This window comes from Gavialis gangeticus, unplaced genomic scaffold (genome assembly GCF_001723915.1).
Source record: "Gavialis gangeticus isolate Ggan-Ray unplaced genomic scaffold, GavGan_comp1, whole genome shotgun sequence".
In the NCBI taxonomy this organism is placed as follows: Eukaryota; Metazoa; Chordata; order Crocodylia; family Gavialidae; genus Gavialis; species Gavialis gangeticus.
Genome location: NW_017729024.1, coordinates 9081876 through 9098484, shown reverse-complemented (window position 1 = coordinate 9098484; position 16609 = coordinate 9081876). Strand labels below are relative to the sequence as shown.

Sequence of the window (16609 nt, the reverse complement as noted above, 5' to 3'; positions counted from 1 at the left end):
CTTTCTCCAATTCAAATAAAACAAAACATTGTCAGGAGAAGTCAGATTTATGCAGGAGAGGAAATCAAAAGAGTCAAAAGTTATGGGGAAAATTTTGTAGCAAGAAGAAACAAGCCATTTCAAAAAAGGAAAAGCCATCCAGACCCAGAAGTGGACCAGAAGTATTTCACTTTCTGGGTCTGGGGGAGCACTTGGGCTGATCACCCATGGGCTGCTCTATCTGTCCCGCCATCTCAGCATTCATGAGCTACACCTGGTACCTTGAGGTATGTAGAAAAAACATATAAAGCTGTGTCTATGGCTGAATTGCTGATTCTCTGAATCAGAATCGAACATTCAGATTCAACCAAATTGAATCGGGACAGCAATGTGAATTAACGAATCAAATCACTGTCCCCCAAATTGAGCCAAATTGAATACTGCCTGCTTTGCACACCCTTACTAAATATCAGTTATCAGATTGGTATTGGCAAATATGGTTGGTTAATCATTAGTTTCGACCAAGAAAATCTTTATCAGTGCAGCCCTAATGGCAACATTTGCTGTATTACACATTTTCAAGGAGCACTGCTACAAGTTATCTAAGGTGGGGTTGTGCAACTACCAAGCAGCCAGAGGCTGCATGCCCCATGAGCTGCATCAGCAGGAGGCTGCACACCCTGAAGCCATACCAGAATAAGCCACAGCCCCCCCAGGCCACACACCTGACAATGTGTCCACCACCAATGCACCATGTACATTTATCCCTCTCTCCACTTCTGCACTGTGTGTCCGTATCCCTTGACCCCAAACTAGACTGCACCATGTGCTCCACATTCACCATCAGCTCCCCTCACTGCTGCACTGCACCACCCCCTAAGGTGAGGTCAGGAGGCAGAACCCAGAGGAGGCAAGGAGAAGCCAGAGCCTCTGGTTGCTCTTGCAGCCCAAGCAATGGGGGGAACACTGTCTGAGCAGGTGCCAGGAGGGTGGAGGGAGTAACCCCTTGAGAGTTGCATATGGTCCACAGGCCACCAGTTGGACAACCCTGACCTAATGTATTCTTGAGGCTTTACATATTAACATAAATAAATGCAATTAAACAGGATGACTGTTAGTCACATAATATGTGCTGCAATCATGATTTCATAGATTAGAAAAGATGAAAGGGCTTCCCTCTGATTAGCATTCAAGTTCTTTTATTTTTATTGTGTGTACTGGATTCCAATTTATGTTGTTTATGTCAAAACAAATAATAAGCCACAGGATGAGCAGGAGAAAATATTTATATTATTTATATGAAAAGTATATTAAAACAATAATAGAAATATTGGATCCAATAAAACTGCAAATTCAGAGTGAATTCTACAGAATTCATTCTTTCCCTCATGGCCAAGTTTTGTGGCTCAAATATCATCTCCCATCTCATATAGGGACACCATGCAGACATAAGCATATTTAGAATTCCTTGAGGTATATTAGTTGGTAAAGTTGGTAACCTTGATTTTGACCATCTTGCTTTTATGACATGCTGGAACTTCAAAACTTTACAATGCTTTGAAAGGCAATTTCTGTATTTGATTTCCTTTAGTTTGCCTTTTCTGATTAACGTACATCTGGTTTTGTAACTACTGTACATTTTTACTACCTAAGATACAATTCTATCCCTTCAGCAAAACAGTACTGTGTAAGTACAGAAAGTTCCAATAAATCAATGGTACAAATACTCCTTCTACTCATGCAAATTGCTCTAATACTTACTGTTGCTGTAATGAAAAATAAGTGAAATACTCTGTGTAACATCATTGAATGCAGAGGTGACCAAACTGTGGTGCAAGTGCCACAAGTGTCTTGGACAACCTCGGTGTGTGGCAAATGGCAGATGAGGGAGGAGACAAGCCACACAACAGCAAATAGGATAGGAAGAAGAAAGCAAAGCAAAAAAAATCAGACAAGGCACACAGGAAAGCAGAGGAGAAGAAAGCGAAGGAGCAGATTGGGCAGAGGATAAGAGTGGCATTCAGGGAGGGTCCGGAAAGGCTGACCGCCACTGGTTTAATGTATTTTGTTTTAAATTTCATAACTGGAATAAAATGAACAATTTAAGATATTTTTCATTCCACCCACATATGCAATCTGAAATAATGACTGTTGAAATGACCATCACTTCTAGAAAGAATGTCAAATGGAAACTGGTAGGACCTGATGGCAAAATATTGATGGTCGTTTATAAAGACGCTTTCCCCATAGAATGACAGTCAACAATTATTAAAATTCAATGTCACTGCTACCAGAACTGTTCTCTCAAATCTAGAATTCTCTCTTCAACTGATATTTAAATTATTTGGTAGGTCAGTGTGAGAAAGGATCAAGTACTCCTGCCTGGGCCCCTTTAGACCTAGAGATACACTGGGCTGGATCTTAATTTCTAGCACCTCATTCTTGCTATAGTGCAGAGCAGGTTAGAAGTCAGTTTCTTCCTCTTCTTGTGTCTCTACACCATATTTGACCATTTTGTTACACATGTTTGTGTTAACTTATTGTACTTTGTGAGATCTTTCATTGTACATGTATCTGCAAGCAGAGGCATTGCAGCAGGTGTTGTGGTATAACCCCACTTCTTCATTAGTTTCTTGGAGTATCCAACTCTGGTACGTAGGTGGTTGAGGTATCACCAACTTTACCATAGTCTGTCACCCCCTGGTGGCAAGGAGTTGGCTGCTGGAATGTCCACTTTTTTTGCTTTAGCTTCTCATTCTATATCTGTAGTTGTCTCTTTGGATGTGGCATTGAGAGGTTGGGTGCTGGTGAGGAATCTCTTGCATGACTTCAGACATTTGTGTACTGTGGGGTAGTCATATAGCAGGTGTTTCACATCTTCAGTTTGTCTTGATTGTTCTAACCTGCTGGCCATTGCTCTTCTATGTCAGGTGAAGTGATGCCAAGCAGTAGGTAAATATTGTTTAGGCTGGTAGGCTTTAGACATCCTGTGATGCATCAGCAGCTGTCATTCAGAATGAGGTAGAGGTACTTAGTCAGCTAAAGCAGCCAAATGACAAGTTAAAGGTTAGGGGGATTTTCAGGAGATGCAGAGCTGGCCGTAATAACATCTCCTATACTAGTTTCAGCTTCAAGGCATGCCAGGAAGAAGTAGGGGCACAGCTAAAGCCCTGATGTAGTGCAGCAATCTCTACTATAGAAGACTCGTCCCCTTGGGCTGTTGCCACCAGGTATTGTTTTAAAGAAGTTCTAAGTAACATGGAGAAAGGAACAGCCCTCAGTCACCTTCAAAATCAGGAAAGAAGACTGGTGGTATAAACAATGGGCTGAAGCCCATTCTCATGCTATACACTGAATATAGCTTTGATTCAGTTAAGGATCTAGCCCTATTTGTTTCCAAGGTATTCTGTCTGAGAAGTAAATTCACTTTACAAACCTATGATACTATACTTATATAAGATATTATTTATGCGCAAAAATAATGTTAAAATAGCACTAAAGGTTTTAAAACCAAGAAAACTCTGCATACTCCGAATTCTTAATGCTTCCCATAGTGTTCACATACTGTAGCTTCTGTATCCCACCACTGAAATTCTGTCATTACCACTACCAGTTTTGTCTTGCATTATTTGTTGGAAGCTCCCTTAAATTTAAGTGTATGTATGGACTGTACAATATCTTCAATTGTTATGTAAGAATCTTGTGGATATAACTAAGCTCTACACAACTCTGCCTCACAGAGCTGTAAAATATTATTACCCCCCACATGTAAACTGAGAAAGGCAGTTTGTGTGACTTGCCAAAGTCTATACAGCAAGTCCAGGCCAGAACCAAGGTTCATGGTAAGTTGCTAAGTTTCCAATTAGCAGAAAGAGTAGCACAGAGAAAAAGGGCAATAACCTAGAATTAGGAGATTTATGTTCCAGTTGCCGTTCTACCAGAGACTTCCTACATGATGCTACACAAGTCTCTCAGTACCTCCCAACTTGTAAAATGGGAATATTATTTTCCTCCATCACCGAAGCATTGTGAGGTTAAGCATTTTGATGTGCTCCCAATTGGGGAGAATATAGATACACAATTAGTGCATCCCCTGCCCCGCCCCCCCCCAACGATTCCTTTTTCTGTAGGGAATGAAATCAGTACAATATTAAGAAATAGAAAATAAAATATTACTCAGTAGATTTAAGATCAGAAATGCTGTACTGACTATGCTTGGACTAGAAGCATACAGATGTGTAATGTGGTAGAGGTTAGTGTACGCTGGACTGGACAGGCTATGAGCTGGGAATATCCACCATAGCCTGGAGTGAAGGAATTTCTTCTAGTCAAGGAATGGCAGCAGAAACATCCCTCAAGGTTGCAATTTCTACTTCAGCCGGGATGCTGGTACTCTAGTGATGAGAATGACTGACAGATGGCAGTAGTCCGGTCTCTGTTCCTCACTCACTCCACTCCTCGGCACCTAGGCCAATGTAAAGGTAAGCACTATACACACCTCTAACATGCTGCCTCGATTTCTGCAGCAGTAACATAGCACTTCTGTTGGATCCTCTTAAGCTCTAAAATCAGGGACAGGATTTAGCTGCCTTGCTTTAGTGAAGAGGCAGGAGCAACAGTCTAGTATGTTACATTTTCTTTGCTGGTGGCAAGAATGAAATTGACAGAGCTGAGACTGCTGGACATGTGTGTATGCGCCACAATAAATACGTCCAGCATCCGGCTTTGTCACTGTCACGTCCTTTAGCTTTTGCAGACCAAGGCTGAAAGCTCAGTCAGCAACAGGAAAAAATGTGCAGTTACTTAGGTTAGTGAAGGTTGTATTATTCACAATCTTGACCCTGTTTCCCTTCAGTCTGTTTTTGGACAGCAGATTGGTAAGGGAAAAGCTAATCTTCAGAACTGTTTGGAAAATCTTTACCTCAGCGTGTCAAACCAGGAATATTTTTTCCACAAATAATGTATAACTGACCTCAAAGATTTATGTACTCGGATTTAGAAAAAATGAGTTGAAGATGTTTCTGTATTAGGCTTGCAAAAATAAGATAATACTAGAAATATCAACAGAGCCTAAATACAGCCACAGCCTTCTGACTAGGCTACACTTATAAAGTGGAAGCGACAGAGAAGAACATAAGCTAATTCCACAGACCATGTCATGTCTCTACTGATACCAAGGCAAACCACTCTCTTTCCTTTTTCTTTTACAAAACCATCCACTTAAAATACTGTACGGGGCATTTTTCTCTTTTGGAGGGGCAGGGGAGAGAGGGGCTCAACCAACTTGCATGTCAACTGAGATGACATATTTTCTTCTAATTTTTCATTGCCTGTGATATCTAAATCCCAGCTCTACTTTTCCTCTCTTTCTTTTAATATCTTTTCTTTAGTATCCTATCACTTCCAAAAATTGCTGGCATCCAAGAGGATTAAAAGGCCTTCTCTAAAGATGTCACTGTGCCATTTCTACTGGAAAATTAAGCAAAGGTGAGTTACATCTGAATAATGACCTAGTGGAACTGACTCATTTAATTACTATTTAGAAGTCTATAAAAGAAAAATTTCCTCTCTCACATATAAACAGTGTGAAGAGGAAGAATAAGGAGAAGGATATGTGCATAGAAAGCTTTCTTTTGATGGTGTACTGGGAAGTATGGGGGTTGGTGGTGCAGTGGCACTGCCCTTCTTCCAAATGAGAAAGGAAACAAGTTTATTTTATGACTAACAGTTATACATTCAAACTGGCAATTAAAGTGCTTTATTGAGGCCATTTTGGGACACCAAATACTTTGAAGATTAGACATTCATCCATGTTTCGTGTTCAATGTTCCTCTAAGTAAAATATGTGGTTCCTTTAGTTATTCTGTTATGAATTGTACTTTAAAGGCAAAGGGACATTTTTGATAATGCACATCTTAAACTTTTCATTAAACTACCAAATTTAAATTCTACCTTTTTGTGCACTCTGACATTTTTGTCTGGCATTTTCATTAATTTTGCGACATACATAAATGTAGCTGAAATGTTAACTGATCAATACTTTGTCTCTCTCATGTAGCACTAGAGCGCAGCTCCCCAAGGACCATGCAGCAGTACAGAAATTAAATGTGTAAAATATCAAATGTTAATGTTAAACACGGCAACACTTACTATATAACGACTGAAAAGGCTAAAAGAATTCCAAATGGACAGATGGTAGCACAAATTATCTACAATCACATTTAAAGATTAAAGTTTGTCCTGTAAAATAATTCATTGACTCACGTTGAAGTGTGTCCTTTTACTGATAGCTCAGTTGTCCAATTATTTTTGCACTCATTACAGTGAGAAATGACAGTACTGGAAAGAGAGAGTATACACTTTTTCCCCCTATGCTGCACCCACTGACATCCACAAGAACACAAATGTCTGGTCAAGAGTCTGATGGAAATTAGGCTCAATTTAGTAGACGTTTCAGTGCCTACAGAAGATGAGTCCAAAAAGAAACCTTGCCGCTTGTGCATATTATATAACAGTACAAATTTATGTACTTAAATACCATACTAATTATTGATTAATTAATATTTAGAAGAAAAATATGTTGAGATAATGTTAAGTATTTTTCTTGCCTAAAGGAAAGCCATCATATTTAAAGTGAAGGCTCCCCCTTTGTATTATACTTATTTCTTTTTTGCCTAGGTGTTAGAGTATCATAACTATTAAAAAAAATCACATTTTCTATCTGTGACCAATATCCTGGCAAAATAGAGCCACTGAAGATTTAATAGGGCTGTTTTACAATTTTGATATTAATTTGATATTGTTGCTATTTATTTCTTTTATTTAACAGTTGGCCAAGAAAATATACGAGGAAGATATTTTGACAAAAAGATATTGTCAGCATAGCAATTCTACTGATATTTTAGATTCAAAGTCAGGTCATTCTGATCATATAATTTATGTTTCATGAACTGCTAACGCAGAAGCAGGATTTTCTTGAGAATATCCTACTAAAGTAAATGACACAATAATATAAAAGCTTTCATTCAAAAAATGTATTTATGTAGTAATAATATGATGCTTCTCAAACTTTTATATTTACTGTGATTTATTGAGCCACAGTAAAAAAAATAAAGTAAAAATTGAGCAGATACTGAAGGCGTTATTCATGGAAAATTCCCTTTGAAGATCATGGTATTTTGAAAGTGCAACAGACTTATAGAGTTTTTTTGTACAGGTGATGTATAAGCTAGAAAGTCCCCACGCTTGACTTCCAGAAGGTCTGGAAATCCATGAGAAAAAATAAACTGGAACCCCAGGTCGACAATTTTTTAGCATTTCACTGGACTTTGAAGTTCAACAGGCAACCCAGTTCTGGGACAAAATCATTCTGAAATACTTTAAAGTTTCTAGTCTCTATAGGCACATCTCCATAAGATGCTTAATGTGCAGTAGGTTAATGCACCATAGAATTAGTCTACTGAGCATTAAGCATCATGAAAAGACCATGTGCCTTTGCTACTGTGCAGTAGTGCCGGCTACTGTGCATTTAGGTAGTTATATTAGAGGTACTAAACTTAATGCACAGTAACAATGGCACATTCATGTACATGTAAATGGGCCCCATGTAGGCATAGCCTGGGGTAGGTTTATCTGGTAAACTCAACATCACATTGAGGAAGTTCTGAAGAATGCTGTGTTGCTCTGGGTGAACTTCTTAAAAAACAAGCTGTATAGCTACAACTACATATGTACCACGGTGAGCTAATGAGCCCAAATGGACTAATTAGCTGTCCCAAGTGCTACACAGAAGGAGGAAACTCACCTGGAGCAGCACAGTGTGATAAGGATGGCAAGTTTACTGCAGAGGCATAGCCTAAGATGACTGCTATGATTCCCAAAGTCAAAAACTGTACCACTAAACCTACTAACTTTGAAAAGAGCATCAGTGAACATTTGAATGTATAAGAAACCTTGAGTAAATAACTAACTTAAAATAGCATTACCATATAAATTTAAAAGGTCTGTTTGTGTTTTCATTATAAAGTTTTTTTTCAGTAGTGTGTAGATCGTCTGATATGGAAAGATTATCTCATCACACCTGAAGTTGTGACTCCCTTGTATTCCTTTCTTCATTGATTTTAGAATTTTCTTTTCTACAGTATTCTATCATCATGTGCATGTGAGCATATCTAGAAGGAGGGACTGGAGCGAGACAGGAAGAAGGGGAATTTGGGATTTATCATAAATTTTGATCAGTCAAACAAACTATTCAAGGATTTTGATGATTTGGGAAAAAAATCAGTTTTTCATTTTGTAAAACTTCCTGAAACCCTTATTTTACTACTGTATATCAAACATGGCTTAATCTAGAAGCCTATGTCTTCCAGTCTTTTTAGGAGACTGAATGGTTAATTTTAAAGTTAATTTATAAAATGTTGTTTAGTGGTATGTGTAACAGGCTTCTGTTTCCCTTTGGTGCTTTGTGCAATCTAGCATCTCACTGAGATTATTAGGCATTCTGGACACTCCATCAGTCACCTCCATCACTATCACTTGCCATGCCTTCAATATTGTTATAAATTTAGGGGTTGCCCTGAGACCACCAGAATGACCCTTTAGGCATTTCATCTGGCCCAGCTCAGCATTGGGCTCCTAAGTCTGCTTCATTTAAGTTTAAAGGTACAGCAAATTAACTTCAGTACAATGGTATACGAATGGGCAGACAAAACTGCTGTGGAGGACCAGTTGACACTTGCTGCCAGTCAGTAGATTCACCATCCTCCCCCACCTTTTAAAATGATTTAGTCTTACATCTACCCATAACCACACTTCCACAAGACAGTGTTGAATTTTACAGGGATGTGGGGAAGCTATGAAATTCCAGCTACAACTCTGAATCACAACCTCCACTGATCCTTGTTAAATTCCTTGCTAAATTCTCATAGCTATTGTTAAGTAACAAATGTCTATTTAACGAGAGGTAGAGTTATGTACATTTTTTACAACACAGGAAGCAGAAAAAAAAAGTCTTAAAAATACCTGTTTAGACACGCTCTTTGAAAAGAGAGACTTGAAAATAGTAACCATAAGTAGAACCCTATGATGTAGGGCAGGACTGAAATAGTTTTAAAGATACAGTACTGAAATAGATGCAGTATATCAATGCCAGTTCTTAAAGTAACTGTTACAAAAAAATATGGTCTGTTATGTGGGGGAAGAAAAACAAGTATATTTTTCTATAAGCAGAAATGTTTCTACTACAATGTACTATAACTAGTGTAAAAAGAATATTTGCTATGGCACCAAAATAAAAGGTCTGCATTTATCTATTTGGAACTGCTTGTTAAGATGGCTTCTGGTCATGTTCTATTAAGATAAATGGTGACACAACTTTCTTCATGGTGACAGCAGTGGACCACAAGATAGAAACGACCATGCTTGCCATACATTTCCCCATATCCTATTGACATTAAAAGGATTTCCATCCCCCCAGTGAAAGGAGAATTGGACAGCTGAACATTTACTGATCTGAATAGCAGTGCTAATGTGAAAATGTGACCTTACAGAGAAGCACGCACTATCATAACAGAGTTTTTATCATCTAAACTGAGAAACAGGGAGAGAAGTTTATCACCCTTTTAAATTAAGGCCCAAAAGATATAAATATAGTATCGTAGACAACAGCATTAGTCAAAAACTGAGATGTTCACAGTTCAAACCCATTCTTTGTGTAATGTTCATATCTGTGTGCACTGAGGTGTCATACACAACCCTTTCACACTTGCAGAAGCTGCAACAAGGCAAGTATTTGCCTCCCAATGGTGGCTAGGTAGTGGTACAGTACCCCCTGTTAGAAGACAACTGCTTTAAATGCTAGACACAGTACAAAAGGATCCCTGCCTAGGCGTAGTGATTCAGTGCAGCTTCAAGACACCCCAGACAGCTCTTCCCACTTGTGAGATACAGCAGTCAGTTTCTGAGTCTGCCCAAAGTTGTGTGCGTACATCCCCTCCCACCCTGACAATCTGGATGTCCAACTGGCAAAATCCAAGTGACGAATTTGGCTGTGGGTTTGAAGCTCATGTCATTATAAAGCAACAACATCAAGTGCACAGAATTTACTAAGAGGACACAGAGTTTTAACTCTAAATTTTCTATATTTGATATCAAGCGTGCAAACCTTAACAATATAATGTTTGGGGTGCAATTAGAGTTTCATGGGACCACAAGATGCAACCTGGAGCCAGAATTTAGAGACTGAAAAAAGAATATTTACAGCAGACAATTACATTTGGTCTGAGAAGTAACTGTTTTGGTCTAGGGGTGCTCATATTTTTATGAGCAAATTTTCAGATATAATACTTATTTAGCAAGTGAAAGATCTGATTCCCCTCGTAACATGAATGCCATGTTAATAATGTATACCAAACATCTGTATAAAGGCTTTTCCCTCAGAGGTCTGTATTTTAAACAACTCTAATTTTAAAGTACAAAAAAAATTGAGGAAAAAAAAAAGACAGATATTGTGCCAAGCCCTGCAAATTGATAATACTGGTGTCAAAGGAACTACTTGTGCAAGGAAAAAATGAATTGTTAGCAAATTCTGGTTTTGCTCCATCTTATTTATACACGTATCCACCAGGCAAAATTTTTCTTTCTTGCACCCATGAACTTTTAAACTTAATTCTGTTTTTAGAATTTATATAAAAAGTACATATAAAAATAGGTTGAGTTTCAGCCTGGAGGAAAGCCAAGGCCATACAGCCATTTTGAAGACTGGATGATAACAGGAACATTGTACCCAACCAAACAAACCACTTTGAGCAAAAATGATGAGAAATATTACAAGATGATCATACCACAAAAGCAGCAAGACTCCTTGGAGGTGAATCCCAGTCAAAGCAACTGTTTACATAGTAGGCAGCATTTATAAGTACCATGACACAACGCTTCATGCGGATGAAGTTTCTTAGTAGCAGCTGTGGGAAAGATGAAAATATTATCAGGAAAAACAAGACCTCACACAATTTCACACTATCAAGACTGCTTAGAATATATTCACACTCCCTTGGGTTAAAACAAGTTATTAAAACTGAAAGAGTGGCCATCTCCATGCCAAGTTGGACTGTGATTATGAACGAGGCCATGAAAATATGCCTTGTGCACTTGCTCCAGCTCTAAAAACATTAAAGCTAAAGATAGACATACAGATAAACCAGTTTAAGTGATCAGAAACTGATTTAAACCTGTAACAGAACAGATGTTCAGTGCACATACACCAGCTTTAAAATGGCTGAAACTGGTTCGAGAAACTTGGTTGAATGTAGTAGCAGACTCAACTGAGTTCGGTAAACTGGTTTATGCAATGTCCGTACCAGACCCATTCCTGGTTTAACTTAAACCAGAGTCTCCCAGCACCCCAAATGCTTTGCAGCCCTGGGTGGGGCTTTCGGCTACAGAGCAGGGCTGGCCCCTCCCCTCTGCTCCCTAAGTGCAGCTTAGGCAGAGATGGCAGGCACAGTAGTGTCTGCCTAGCTTCCCCCTATTCTCAAGTAGGGAATCCCTATTTGAGCACTCCCTGCTCAAGTAGGGATTCCCCCCTCCCTTTTCTCACAGCACAGACCCTACCGAGCGTGTGGTATGCTAGCTAATGCCGAGAAGTGTCTGTGTAACGCAGACAGAACAAAAGCTGACAGGATACTGTCTGCTTAGGGATTTTTGGAGCTAATCAACAGGTCCGTTGGTAAAGTCCCTCCGTTCCTTCCTTGGAAAAAGTTGTTTAAGAAGAGCTTGAACTAATGAAAGAGGCTTTTTATTTCTTGATGGGGTGCTAAATGCTGTGTTATCAACTGCCTCTGGCTCCCTCCCTGGTCAGGAGCAGCGAGGGTGGGGGGCCCCTACCTAATCAGAGTATCTTGCCAAGACCTGGCCATGCCGCCCCTCAGCTCAGCACTATAGAAGGGAAGGGAGGGTTCTCTAGCACCCCCCGGCTTCTAGCCTGAGCCACTGCAGACATATGCCTGCATTTCCTCAGTCCAGAGGGAATGTCTGTGCACTTGCAAACTGGTTCAGCCAAGCCAGGTTAGACTAACCTGCAAAGACTGAATCAATTCAGGCTCAGGCTTTTTGAATGTTTGTGCCTAGCTTAAGTGCCAAAAGAATGTCACATAGCTGCTGTCTGGCATATGCCCTGCCCACAGCATACCCAGATTCTCAGTGTCAGTCATGCTATAACAGCAGCACTGGGCATGCCCACCACTGCTCTAACAGTAGCTAAATTACATCCTGTTAACGCTTAGGATGTGGAGAAAAGTGGGTGGGCAGTGTGGGCTTTTTATGGTGATGTTCCCCAGGGTGATTCAATGCAGGGTGATTCAATGGTGATTCAATAGACATGTTAAATCTGCCAAATTGTTTAGATGTAGGTTTAGAATACTACTATGTATTGGAAAATTGGAGGGGCAAAGGAATACACAAGACAGTTTATCACATGCTAAATTTAATTCTACTGTTTATAAGTCTGAAATATATACAAACTGTTGCATTTATCCTAATTCACGGTGAGTATTCAAATATGAAAAAAATTATGCACAAGGATTTATGTATCACTTAGTTATTGAGCTTTTGGAATTTTATTAAATTCTATGACCAAGGCTTTCAGTAGTGTGTACCTACATTTAGGCTCAGCCATCAAAATTTAGCTAAATGGTGTGATTTGTCAGGGATGACTAACATTCAGTATCTCTCTGACTTCAACAGTTTGAAAATCTTGGCCTTTGCTTGTAAATGTGTGTTGTGAGATATTATCTGCAAATAATACCAAATTATTGCTCTAAACAAACCAAGATACTTCATATATCTATTTTTTCCCTGTTGGCTATACACTGTGATAGTGGTCTTTTCAGTTACCATTAGTTCTAAAGGTTTAATGCTATAATCTTAACAAGAAGAATTCTTTATATTTATTTGTACAAACTGAGTTACAGGGAGGAAAAGATTTCAATTCAGGGAGAAAACTTTAAATTACTGATATATTAGGCATCATTATTATCTTAAGGTAGCCATCATAATTAATTTGAGTATTGGATTAACACTTTACTTTTAAAGAAGAACCCACCAATTACCAGGTAACAGGGATATTTTAAAATGTTACTACAGCAATCATTAATGAAGTTCTCTCTTTTTAATTTTTAAATAGGTTTTTTCTTTTATAGGCTGTACTGTAAGCAAATATTCTAAAACCAAAAGAGGGTATTTAAAGTTATTGCCTTTGCCATCTGCAAGCAAGTATAATAACAATCATTTTCTGTTATGAAAGTAGGGAGAACAGCAAGTCTTGAATAAAAGGCCTTCTTGTTTGTTTGCTGTAATAATGGTGAAAAAATGCAGCTCTAGAAACTGCTTTCCCTACAATAGTGAAGAAAGATAGCATTTTGCCCTTTTGCAATCTCTTCTGTGAAATACAATGGACAATGGATACTTGGTTCATGTGGTAGATAATGTAAATCACATTAAGGTTTATGAAGGTTCATTAGTAGTTGAACTCAATATGCTCCTACAAAAAAAACACTTTAAAAACTTTGCCTTTCCTACCATGCACAACAAAAAAGCAACTTCCCACAACTCAACTCAACTCCCAAGAACTAAAATACAGAACTATGGTTTGCAAAGAATTCTACCAAATGTAAATTAACTGGAAATATCACAAGATGCATTTTTAAAGCAATTATAATAGTCTGTTTCTATAACAACTAAATAGCACTGAAAAGTCATAAACTATTTTGTTTCACTTGTCTCTAAATACCATATAACACACTTAAAATCTAACTGACTGTTGATACTATGCTCCTAACCTCAACAAAATGGAGTTCTTTCAAGTGAAGGTCAAGAGCAAAAATTTATGCTAGACTTAGTTTACATCCACCTGTGGTATATAACCTGATACGTGTGGACACGCCAATTATTTCAACTGTGTTCTCATTCAGACATTTCATGAAAAATCAAACTGCAGTATAGAATGAATAGATACAATAAAAAAAGTATATTGTTCATGACCATTCTTACATCTCAGAATTCATTTTTGCTAACAGAAAATGGACATGTAATTCTTTCCACACATAGCAGTTTGATAGGAGATATTTAGCAGCTTACACCTGATCCTTAAGCCTTTCCAAACAGATTACTCTTTTCATACTTTTTACCTGTTTAGACAGTCTGTTTTCCTCTTCAATGTACTTCTGTTCTTTGGGCATTAATGTTCGTATGCTGGCTTTCACCTATACACCAAAATATGTGTCAATATTATGGGCTTATTTCATACTTAGTAATGACACACACTTCAATTTGCAATAATTATAAAGTTCCAAAGTCATGGCTGCCAAGCCCACAAAATATAAATGTATATACAGGCACAAGCTTCTATTTCTTACATTAGCAGCACTAGAAGCAGCAGCAGCAGCAGCACAGTAACAAAAAGAGTGGGTGTGCCAGGCAGTGGCAGAAGAGCATTCTGTAGTATACATCAAGGTTTAGAGAAAATGAGGAATGACAGAAATTCTCTACAAATCAGGAACAAAAGCTTTCATGAAACTGAACTCTTTAGCAGTACAAAAAAGCTAAAGTTAAGACTTACAGCATTAAAAATCACATCTATTTCAAGATAGATGACCCCCTTTGTTGGCCCTGTCAGCTGCTTGTTTTTCAAGACGTAGGCTTTCTGTTCACCATTTTGAATCTGCGGGAAAAGGACATGACAGCCGTCTGTCTCACGGTCTCCACTGAATACACTCCCTCAGTGACCTTTGACCCCCAGCTGCTGAAACTGACAGAGAACCCAAAACAACTGTGGCAATTCTGACAAGTACCTGTTCATTACCAGGACCAAGTCTGTCAGGAAAAATTAACTATCATGGGATTCAACATGGCCGTGAATTGAGTATGTTAAAATTTTAGTGTTCTTATTACAGACCTTGGTTGAAAAATGACAGACAAAGAGCTGAGATTTTTTTTTCCTTGAGCAAGAGAAATACAGAGCAGTATGTCAGGTGAATGAAACTTACAGACAGCAATGGTATAGCAACTTTGCCCAGAAAGTCAGCACTCCGATCTCGATCTTCATCATAAACTGTCACTTCCAGAACTGAGTGGATATCTTTAATATTGCTACAGAGGGAAAAAAAATACACACAGAGGAAGAAAAAAAAGTCACCTACATCAATGGTTACAAGGACAAAAGCATAAAAAGTTAGCAAAAAGCAGATATTTGTGTATTTTAGAAAGCCTAACAGGAAACAAACTAAGGTAAATAAGATGTCATTAAATACAACCAAAAGCAGAGATTGGTTACTTCAGAGGCAACACTGCAGTTGTAGTATCTGCAGCACCTTACACTACTGTAAATTTTTTAAAAGAGTCTTCCTTTAAACCTTGTACCTGGTGTAGGTGCTGCACAAGTTGCAATGAAAGCCAGTGGTAAGGAGTACTGAGGGATTTACAGAAGGAGACATCAGGTTTGATAGCCATAGAAGTCCACACCTGAAAATTCCACTGTCCTTGTGGTAATTTCAAATACCACATGCTTTGATATCTGTAGCCCTCTAAATAAAAATAAAAATGAACTAGCTGACTATGTCCTTAGGGTCAGAATGAGCTCCCTGCTTCCAAAACTGTAGCTTAATCTAAAATATTCAATAGCCACACTAAAAATGAATTTAGAAAGAGATGTACAAACCTTATTACGTTTTTCACCTACTCTTAAATATTAAACAGTTCATCACTGTGCATAGCAAGTGACGTTATATATTGTAAAATCTTATGTGATAGTTATTTATATATTTATTTATATTTATTTATTTATTTAAATGTTTATTTATTTATTTATTTGATTAAGGGGAAAGAAACAAAAATCATTTGACCACACTTATTATTTGATCAAATTCCTTGCTGAGAAAACATGAATTAAAGGAAAACAATAGCACTTGACTAAAACATAGATATATGTGAAGTTGAATTTTAGGACAAAATCCATTAACCAATTTAAGAATAACCAAAACAATTAACACATGCATATACATACTGCAAGGGGTAAAACCTTCCCTTGAAGATCTTACTAATTTTTTCTATTTTCTTCCTGATAAGTCTTTTGTTCCTTACAAAAATATGTGAGCCTTTATTCAGAGACCCTGGTCAAGTAACACAGCCTGATTAGTCACTGATTCTCCTAGCAGATAATTAACAATAAATTAATGAAGAATTTAGCATGTTTTTGCAGATACATAAATGAGAACTATGTGAGAAAGCTAATGAGAATTACAATTGCTGCAGGATTTTTCTTTTGTTCTGAATGAATTACTGAGGCCCCATCTCAGAGGAACGAGAGTTATGCTGCATAGATTCTATAGTATAGGTGGCAAAATATAGGACATACAATTTCTTAGAAAGATAGAAAAAATTGACTCAAAGGTCATTCTGAGACCAAACACAATACTTAATATTCTCATTTTTGCCAAAGTGAAACTCACAGAAAGCTTAAGCTTCTATTAGGTTTGTGAGCTGATTGTAGATATCAGCAGCAAAGAAATCTGAAGTTGATCAATTTTCTCCTCATCAGTATCATACTGCAATCAGGGAGACTCAATTTTATATATAT

The 16609-nt window shown here is 38.0% G+C and overlaps 1 protein-coding gene across 2 annotated transcripts in view; it reads right to left on the bottom strand.

Annotated features, from left to right (window-relative positions):
* Window positions 1–16609, bottom strand: part of MCTP1 (multiple C2 and transmembrane domain containing 1) — a 417042-nt gene that overhangs the window by 158722 nt on the left and 241711 nt on the right. For both annotated transcript variants that reach the window (XM_019516879.1, XM_019516880.1), the window contains 4 exons: window positions 15021–15123; window positions 14594–14695; window positions 14163–14237; window positions 10821–10940 (listed from right to left, as the gene is read on the bottom strand). In XM_019516879.1, coding sequence (XP_019372424.1) covers window positions 10821–10940; window positions 14163–14237; window positions 14594–14695; window positions 15021–15123 — 400 coding nt within the window. The remainder of the gene's footprint in view (window positions 1–10820; window positions 10941–14162; window positions 14238–14593; window positions 14696–15020; window positions 15124–16609) is intronic.